Below are 10,825 nucleotides of genomic sequence, written 5' to 3' on the forward strand. Positions count from 1 at the left end.
CTGTTTCTTATTTATAGGAATTTCATAAATTACATAATAATATATTGTTACATTAAAATTACTTAGTTTTAAAGTTTACAAGGTGTTGTCTTCTTAAATATATTGTATAAGTTATTTTGGGAAATTATACTAATTGTTTTTCTTCAAACTTTATCACAGAAAACAAAGGACAGTGGTCAGTGCTAATCAGAATGAAGAATCTATGGATGTAGATAAGTAAAGATACTCAGGTTTAAGTCATTACTGACAAGAGTTGAACCACTAGAAGACAGTGTCTGAACTGTAGGTTTGTGTACAAAGAATCTTGTTGGAATAAGAGTCAACATGAACAGTTTGGTTTGCAAGCATTTAAGCAAGAAGACAACTTAGAGCAAGTCAGACTTGGCATAATCAGTTCACATAGAAAAAAATAGGTGTGATACAAGAATATAGTGGAAAACACACCAGGACCCATTGGTTCTAGAGTGTATAGCTAATACTGTGAGAATAGATATTCAACATCTCATATTCTGAAAGTTTTGTAATGAACTTGTTATCGTACACTGTCAATCATATACAAATGTGTGTAACATATTGTCAAAGCATCTGCTTTGAACTTACTTAGGAATTGTCTTGTGCAGTCAGCTTAATAACAGTAATATATTGTTGTTTTAGTTTTCATGAGTATTTCTGTATCTCTAGGTTCAACCACCACCTTCAATTCATGTGTGAATATGTCAGTGTAATGTTATTCCTAAACAGCATTAAAATGTTTGAAATAAATTTGATTTTGTTAAGGAATATGGAAGTAGTTAAAGAACATCTGTTTTAAAGATAGCAGGGGAATGTCTACACCAAAGATAGTTGGGAATATTTACACCAAAGATAGTTGGGAATATTTACACCAAATATAGTTGTGAATATTTACACCAAATATAGTTGTGAATATTTACACCAAATATAGTTAAGAAATGTCTGCAATGAAGATATTTGGGAATATTTACGCCAAAGATATTTGGGAAATGTCTTCAACAAAGATAGTTCAAGAATGTCTTCTATGAAGATAGTTGGGAAATGTCAACTGTATAAAAGTATTTGGGGAATATGTGCATCAAAGGTAACTGGAAAATGGTTGCTCTGGAGAAGTTTACTCATGTTTATTTCCAGTGCTATTAATTTCAATTACTTTGTACAAAAGCAGGCAAAATTTGAAGGGATAAACTGGTGTAAACTATTTGTTTAGACATATTCCTGATCTGAGCTGACTATTTTCTAATACATTACTGAATGTATTTAATCACCATTTACAATATTTAACACAACAATTCCTGTTCTGGATATATTTCAGTGAAATATAAAATTGCTCACAAAATGTCTCATTAAAATATATTTGACTGTTATCTACATACAGCTATAAAAAATATGTCGTACAGCATTCTATGTGATTGCACTTCTTGCATATTTGTAGTGATCCAGTTGTAGTTGAACTTGGCAAAATAGCATTTTCTTTAGAAATAGTACTTTGTTTAGAATGTCTATGTATCACATTTTCATCCAAATTGATCAATGTCTTGATTATATTTAAGTTGGAATATAAAAGTAATATCTTTTTAAATATGCAGATGAGACCTTTACATAGGAAATTCATATAACTGTATAACATTTTTTTAAAATGGATTAAGTTGTACAATTATCAATTGTTACAAGTGTTTATGACATATTCTCATTGGTTCACATTTTTGTCATGGAAAGCCAGTAAGTGTATGTAATCAGACCACATTGTGTATTAATTTCTTCCAAATGGTCAAATTGTATCACAATAAGCTTAAAGATGTTAAGTATCTATTTGTGGAATTCTATGTGTTGGAAAAATTAAGTGTATCGACAGTGGTTTCCATACTTATAAGCATGTCTGTCTGTGTATCATTACTTAATATAAACTTAGTAAAAAGAAGGAAAGATTTCTTGAAATTGAATTATTATGGAATGAGGGAATGGCCTAGGTTTTTCTGGCTAAATCGTAAGTAAATACTCTGTCAAAGATGGAAAGTTACTGGTGCTTGAAACAATGCTTTAATTTTCTCTGTAATGTTCATGAAGTTGATTTTCTATGCTTTTTAACTAAAATATTTAATCTGTAGTTTACTACCATTATTTTCATATGTTTATGTCTGGATTTAAGTATTTTCCAAATCGCTCTGACAGAAACTCCTCATTACTTCTATAGATTGTAACAGAAATTATATTTCTCATACTATGGATAAATAAATAGGTGTATTTTTTTAAGTATTTATAAAACACTGTTACTGTGATTTTACACCTTGAAAACAGAATCATTCACATAATTTACTATTACTGTTTTGACTTAAATTTTAAAATTGATAACACTTAAAGAATAAATCAGGCTGCCACAAACGAGATCTTAAATGTTCAAAGTTCTCTAATGAACAGAACCATTGTTATTAATAGTATTGAGAAAGAATACATTATTTTTCCATTTAAAAAAAAAAGATTTTAAGATGGACTTTAGATCATAAACAACTAATGTTTTTTTTTATACATAAAGAATAAAGGTTTATTTTTCTAAAGTATATTTTTTCTATATTTAGAAATTTAAAAAAAATTATGTTTTGAAATAGCTGAAGCTTGTCATCATATTTTCCCAAATTTTGTTTTAATTATTCTATAATGGTGTTGGTGTTGTAAAAAAGTTGACTATAACAACTATAGGTTTTGACTATAAGAAAAAAATTGGTTCTATAGTTTGAACTATATTTAATTCAAACTTAAATGATTCTACAAAATTTGCCAACATTTCAGGAAGGTTAGTTTTATTATACATTTAAAAAAGTATCTTTATTTATTTTTCTTTAGTTTAATTTGTGTGATTCTAGATGTATTTCTATTTAGATTAATAACTACTAAAAGTTGTGTATAATTGGACATCTAGAACTCTGAAAGTTACCATATTTCACTGAAGATAACTTAAGAATTGAGACATACTATAGTGAATTGTGCTCATTGTATAAACCACAAATCCACTAATACTGTTTTGACTAGTTTCTGAACATTGGAATGCATTCTCTAATTTCAGCCATTTAGAATGTTTTGGGGTTTTTTCTGTAACAGATATTGGAACTGTATTACAACAGAGGTACTTTTCGAATGATGAATTTTAAAACTATTTTAAAAATCAGTAAATAAGCTGTCGGCAACAGGAGTAGTTAATTAAGATGAGACAAAATTGAAAGAACTTTTTTATGAATTTCTATTTTATGATGATAAGTATCTGATTATCTGTAATTTTATATTAGTATTAATAATTCTGATTTTCTTCTAAGCCAATGATGTACTTGTAAGCAAAGAAAAACATTATAAAGTCTTATTATCTTTTAATGTTTTCATTTCCTGTAAAACATGTAGCAGCTTAAATTTGAGATGTAATAGTGCTTACAATGACTGAGCCTTCAGTTTCCCATCTTGTACAGAAGCAGGGTGTCAGTTATAAATATTGTGGATTGTTATTGTCAGTCTGACTTCTGTATTATTAAAATGAAAATGTCTAATCATATTTTGTTCTATATCATGATCAGTTATCAAGAAGAAACAAAAAAATATTCCTCAATTTTTAGAACAAAGTTTCTGTTCCTGTTACGTTAAAAAAAGGTTTATTTGCGCTAAATTGAAGGTATTTATAACTTTCAATGAATAACAACATCTAAGTTAGTTTGTAAGTTTTATGTTGCTATGATTACATCTGTATTACACTAAGTGTTGTGTCACTATCACCATATTTACTCTACTTTATAAGTTTGGTATTCTCTTACCACACATAATCTGTTTTATAAGTTGTGTTGCTGTAACTACATTTAAACTGCTCAATGTGTTTGATATTGCTATCACCACAACAAAGCTACTGTGTAAGTTTCGTATTTCTGTAACTACATCTATGTACAATATAAGTTTCGTATAGCTATGACGACATCTAAGCTACTCTACAAGTTAAGTGTTGATAGCTTTGCTAGTATGTTTGCATCCAGCTAACTAGAAATAACAAGTTTCTTTCTAGAGTTTGATCTACAGAGTATTGGTAGGCTTTCTACCTGATTTCAATTAATTATTTTCAATTAATCTTGTTTTCATACACAAAAACCTTTCTCTCACCCATTTACTAAACATAGCTTTGATACTATTTACTAACAAGTTAATCTTGTTTTTGTATACAGAACCTTTCCCTGACTCATTTACTAAACACAGTTTTGGTACGATTTACTAACAAGTTAATCTTGTTTTTGTATACAGAACTTTTCCTTGACTCGTTTACTAAAGACAGTTTTGGTACTATTTATTAACAAGTTAATCTTGTTTTTGTATACAGAACCTTTCCTTGACTCATTTACTAAACACAGTTTTGGTACTATTTACTAACAAGTTAATCTTGTTTTTGTATACACAACCTTTCCCTGACTCATTTACTAAACACAGTTTTGGTACTATTTACTAACAAGTTAATCTTGTTTTTGTGTACAGAACCTTTCCCTGACCCATTTACTAAACATAGCTTTGGTGCTGTTTACTAACTGTCATTTTCACAGACTAATTTGAAAGTCCAACACCACCTTGCATTAATAATGCATCCATAACATAACCACTGATTTATTCACACCTCAGATGTGACAGTTTCAATATAAATATTAGCAGTATTTGTTCAAGGTTTAACTAGGTGTATCTCCATGTTGATATGTGTTTTCAGTGTCACTGATTATTGTTTTTATAATATTAGTTTTGTACTTTAACTTCATAATTATATCATACAAAATGTGCATTTTTTACATCATTATATGTACAAGATCTCAGTTTATTTGATCTTTTGATGTGTAATCAAAAACTTTAAATTCGTTTTTTTAATGATTATTTTCTTAAAGTATCGGAAGAACGTTTTTAACATCATACATATATATATAAATCTGATGGATTAAGAAACTTTCTAAAAAAAGTGACTTGACCCTTGGTTATAGAGGTGGTCATGCTCTGTTTTAAACTCTTGTGAGTAGTATGTTTTCACTAAATATTTATCCAGAATATGGCATAACCTGTTCAAATTTTGAAGTGTTATAAATATTGACGTGGTAATAAATGTTCAATGTGTTGTTATCAGGTTAATATTCTACTTTTGTTGTAAAAAAATTTATTAATGGTTACTAAACATAACCATCTCTATTAATACTTTTAAATAGTTGATTTAAAAAAAATTTCAAACTCCAAATGGAACCTGAATTAAAAAGGCTTAAGGCTTACTTATTTTTTAGAAAAGCATTTAACCTCAAGACACTTAAGTTTTATTTTAATATCTGCATTAAATCATACAGTGTTTAAAAACTTTTTAAATGCTATAAGGATTTATGAAACTTTAATTCAAATGTGCATTAAGCTTGTTTAAAGATTTTTTTCAATAATATTTATAAGTTTTTGCCTGTTATTTGGATACTGAACTACTTAATTTGATAACAGCTGACACTTAGAACAGATGTGAGTTTGATGAAAGTAAATTTTATTTTGTAATTCATAATTTTTGTACACATCATCCTGTTTTCTAAGTCAGATTAACTATGCTCCAAAAATCATCTTTTGAAGTAATAACTTTGGTAAGTGTTAATTAGTTTCCAAGCTGGTAGATTTATGTGTGCATGATGTGTAGCACTTTGTTGATACTGTTTCTTGTTACACGAAGCATGTGTGTGTTTGTAGACCAAATTCCTTCAGAACTAAGTTTTAGTCAGGAAACCTTTCAAGTTACATATTTTTGTTGTTTTTGTGCTCACAAAAATTGTAGTTTCTATATCTAGTGTATCCTTGTTTCTTTAAGTTACATATTTTTGTTGTTTTTGTGCTCACAAAAATTGTAGTTTCTATATCTAGTGTATCCTTGTTTCTTTAAGTTACATATTTTTGTTGTTTTTGTGCTCACAAAAATTGTAGATTCTATATCTTGTGTATCCTTGTTTCTTTAAGTTACATATTTTTGTTCTTTTTGTGCTCACAAAAATTGTAGTTTCTATATCTTATGTATCCTTGTTTCTTTAGCAAATAGTATTTGTGTATTTATAGTTTTTAATGTCATGCTAGTCATATTCCAATACTGTAGTGATATTTCATGTTTTTTTTATTTTTTACAAATCATCCATTTAAAATGTAAACTTATGTTTTTGTTGTTTTTTTCTGTTGAGAAAAGTTAAATAAAAATTGCTTTTCATTTTATTTTGTAAAATAAAAAGTGTGCTCACTCTAAAATAGAATAATTAATTGAAAACAAGGTAAAAATTTGTCCTCTGTGGGGATAATTATTTTAAAATAACAAAATAGTATGGTGAGAAAATCATTTGGAAAACATTACATTCCTGTAATGTTTACAAAATTAAAAATTTTAATAGAATTGAATACTTGAATGATATAAAATTAACCTAAAATATCTTTCCTTATTTGAGATAATGGACACCTAAGAACTGTAATTACTTTTATGTTAACCTAAATGAAACCTGTTTGAATGAAAAATTCTACAACCCAGTGGCAAGTGTACCAGGGTGTAGTTCTGTGGTTTGTACCCAAAATTGTTTTGGGGTCATGGGTGCATTAAAGATTGACAGTAAAGTTCTGCTATTTGATTAGAGTAGCCCAAAAGTTGGTAATGTGTGGTGTTGACTAGCTACTATAACTGCAGAGTTGAAGATAGCCAGCACAGATAGTCCTCAATTAGTTTTATAAAATATTTAACAAACAACATGTTGCAATAAAGTGCACTTAATAAAACTTCCACTTCTGTAAATTTGTAGATTATTTTTATACAAAGATAAAGATGACTTTTCTGTCTTCCAGAACACTACTCTTGACACCAGAGCTCTCACCTAGTTGATACCCAACCTTAACCAGCAAAGAATTACTTACAGTGACACTTGTCTAGTGTTTCTTAGAATTAAAGGTAGCCCACTTTTAGAAACATCACACCAGATCACATTACTAGATAGCAAAGAGTTTCTGTTTTTCTGGGTGACTTTCCTTGCTTTACAAACTGTCAGATGAATTCTTGTTTGATGTGATGAAATTATCTAAGCAAAATAATGTTTTCAATAGATATTGACTTATAGCAGTATAAAGTATTCTATGAGGATAAAACACTGACTAGTCTCCACATCTTCCAGAGAGTTTGATTTGTTTGTTTTGAATCTCGTGCAAAGCTACTAGAGAGCTATCTGCATTAGCCCCTAATTTAGTAGCGTAAGACTAGAGGGAAGGCAGCTAGTCATCACCACCAACTCTTGGGCAACTCTTTTATCAATGAATAGGAGATTGAATGTAACATTATAATGCCCCCATGGCTGAAAAGGAGAGCATGTTTGGTGTGACATGGATTCGAACCTGCAATCCTCAGATTATGAGTCAAGTGCCTTAACCACCTGGCTTTGCTGGGCCTATGGAGGGTTTATCACCCTCATTCAGAGCAGCAAGGACTCTTGTACTAATATAGAAAATAACCCTTACAAAGTTATCAGTCTCTAGCATCTAATATGTTTCAAACAGTGATGGCACTCTTCACAGGTATGTTAAATATATAGGTTCATGTGTTCGTAACTCCATCAACAATTCACTCATCTTTATTTTTATAAAGCAAAATCTCTTTAACAGTTGACTCTACAACTACTTTAATCATGATATTATAAACTTTTAATTTTACATTTTCATTGGTTTGTGTTACTACTGTGGAAAATATTTTTATTTGCAGTTGTATTGCATCAGGTATTTTCCACTCAACAATGGTTAACCTTGATCTAAGAGACTGGTTTTAACCTCATGGTTAGCTAACAAACCTGTGAACCTGAGATATTGTAAAAGTGATAGTCAAATCCCAGTATGTGATTGGAACAGTCCAAGAGTTGGTCATGGGTGCTATTTGTCAGTTAAACCTTCCTCAAATATCGTCCATCAGTTCATAATTAGGAATAACTGTATTCAAAAGTAACCTTTGAGTGTTTTTGTGTGTGTGTGTGTAACAAAATTTCCAAAAGTAAATTCTGAATTTTAAACATAGTGCACATTTAGAGCTTCAAAAACCACCTGGTATCTCATCCATAATGACTCCTAGTAGGCCATTGGTAAGTTTATGATACTTACAAAGCTAACAATCAAGGGTTGAAATATCCGCATTGGAGAGACAAAAACAACAATAACCTAAAATTATTAATATTGATTATTCAGAGAGTAGACAGATCTCTTTTGCCTTATACTCGACCATAATAGTCCGAAATTTCTCCAAATAAAACCAGTGAAAATGTAAACTGCTATAAAAATCGATAAATTTGTTGCATATAATTTATATAAGCAATTTGAGCGTACAATGTACGAGACACGGAATGTGTTGTTTCTGTTTTTTTAAATATATACGTATGCATTAATTGTCAATATGTTCTTAAACCGTAATATTTATCATATAAATACCTGTGCAGACCAAATGTTCTTCAAATAATTTGACCATCGAAGTTTGTAAACTGAAGTTCCTTTAAAATCAGACTAGGTATGACCCAGCACTTGGCTTTTTTGACTGCAACGTTAAATGCCTTGAGCTCAAGACATAATGCTACCAAACACTCTCCACACAAGGACCAGATTTATTAAAAAGTAGAGCAGATCATCAAACAGAACTTAATAAAAACTAATGTGAAATATATGTCTCTAAATCATTATTTAAAATATCATACATTTCCCAATGGACCTGCGGTACGTTTGTGGATTTAACAATGCAAAAAATATATAAAAATCTGGGATTTTATTCCTCATAGTACACAGAGTGCAGATAACTCATGATGACGATAAACTGCTTTATTAGTAAGAGCGCAGATAACCTGTTGTGTGGCTTTTCGTTAAAACAAACGAAACATCATTAATTTTCTGGAATTACACCTGAATACAATTAGTGATAAAATAATAAAATTAAACATTTAATTAACTAACTAATCACATCCCTAACTCATTCTCCGTTTTGGTTGTTGAACGTACATTATGTATCAGGTCATCCATTAAGTAATGTCCAATTTTAGGTTCAGAAAAAGAGGAAAAAAAGATAATGTAAAGAGAGTAGTTTTGACATCTTCACGTGTTCCAAGCTCTTTTCCATTAAGATAGTTCTGCAAACTTCGGAATAGATGATAATCAGATATGGTAAGGTTTGGAGAATAAGAAGGATGTGGAATTGTTTTCTAGTCTAGCTCTTCAATATTTGCAGATGTGATCCTTGCTGTATGGGGCCGTGCATTATCCTGGTCAACACAACACCATTACGATTTACCAAAACAGGCCTTTTTTCTTTCAGTGCAACATTCAAGCGCTCTAACTGTTGACAATAGAAGTCTGATGTAATCGTAACATTGAGTGGCAGCAACTCAAGGTGGCTCACACCAACAATATCTCAACAAATGCTAAACAAGACTTTCGTAGGGAGGAGGTCCATTTTGGGCTGTGCTTTAGCCAGTTTACCTGAACTGAGCCATTGTCTGCAGTGCTTAACATTTTTATAATATATCCATTTTTCATTTTCAGTCACAAACCTGTCCAAAAAAGGTGAGTTACGTTCATGAGAATGCAGAGAATTGCAAATGTCCACTCTTTCTTTAAGGTTGGCTTCTGTCAAATCGTGGGGGACCCATTTTCCAAGTTTTGACACCTTTCCATGCTGTTGCAGATTAGAGTGAACTGTTGAATGGTTTGAATTAAGCCTCTGTGCTAGTTCTCCAACTGTTACAGCACAACCTTCATTAAGTGCAGCCAGCAGCAAGTCATAATTAAATTCAACTGGACGGCCTGAACGTGGCACATCACTCAGGCTGTAGTTACCTCATCTGAACTTCCGATATCACTTTCGACACTTACTTTCATTGAGAGACTCCGCACCATAAACAAATTGAATGTTTCGTGTAGTTCCTGCTGCACTATTGCCTTTTTAAAACTGATAAAGCATTATATGCCTAATATACTCCTCATACACAACCATCTTCATAAGTGTTTATTTGATTAATGATCTGAAAAAGTTGATTTGAGTTAGTTTCTTTTATTTGTTTGAACGTTTTTAAACACGCCATACTAATATTTCAGTCATTAAAGCATTTTATAAAGACAGAAATGATGATGCACTTTCTGTATTAAATTTTCGGACATTACTATCCACAAAGCAAAGGTATTACAAGAAGATACATCGTTAATATTGTATTAAAGCTATTACAAATTGTACTAATATAACTGTTGATAAACATGAATTTTTATTTAATATTTTCTGGGGTTAGAAACTTGCATGCAACGGCAGTATATATAAAAATAATGAAACCTTCATACAGCCAATTCGGCCCGGCATGGCCAAGCGTGTTAAGGCGTTCGACTCGTAATCTGAGGGTTGCGGGTTCGAATCCCGGTCGCACCAATCATCCTCGCCCTCCTACGCGTGGGGGCGTTATAATGTTACTGTAAATCTCACTATTCGTTGGTAAAAGAGTAGCCCAAGAGTTGGTGGTGAGTGGTGATGACTAACTGCCTTCCCTCTATTCTTACACTGCTAGATTAGGGACGGCTAGCGCAGATAGCCCTCGAGTAGCTTTGCGCAAAATTAAAAAACAAAACATGCAGCCAATTCAATTTAATGTCATTCTTCTACTCGTCTGTTTTGATATGCAATTTTAATATTCTGGACTTATAATTTGGAATATCATAAATGTGGAATTTTTAATCTAGCTAGTGTTGTTTGTTTTAACCAAAATGTATCAACCTTTATTTGTAATATAATTTTAAACTGATCAATGCAATGAAA

At 30.8% G+C, this 10,825-nt stretch overlaps 1 protein-coding gene across 6 annotated transcripts in view; it reads left to right on the top strand.

The window, feature by feature from the left end:
* Positions 1-6,253, top strand: part of LOC143233642 (histone deacetylase 5-like) — a 98,871-nt gene extending 92,618 nt beyond the window's left edge. For all 6 annotated transcript variants that reach the window (XM_076470098.1, XM_076470095.1, XM_076470097.1 and 3 more), the window contains one exon: positions 160-6,253. In XM_076470098.1, coding sequence (XP_076326213.1) covers positions 160-220 — 61 coding nt within the window. In that variant the 3' untranslated portion in view covers positions 221-6,253. The remainder of the gene's footprint in view (positions 1-159) is intronic.
* Positions 6,254-10,825: the final 4,572 nt, after the last annotated feature.

The sequence above is a fragment of the Tachypleus tridentatus genome, chromosome 12 (genome assembly GCF_004210375.1).
Source record: "Tachypleus tridentatus isolate NWPU-2018 chromosome 12, ASM421037v1, whole genome shotgun sequence".
Taxonomy (NCBI): domain Eukaryota; kingdom Metazoa; phylum Arthropoda; class Merostomata; order Xiphosura; family Limulidae; genus Tachypleus; species Tachypleus tridentatus.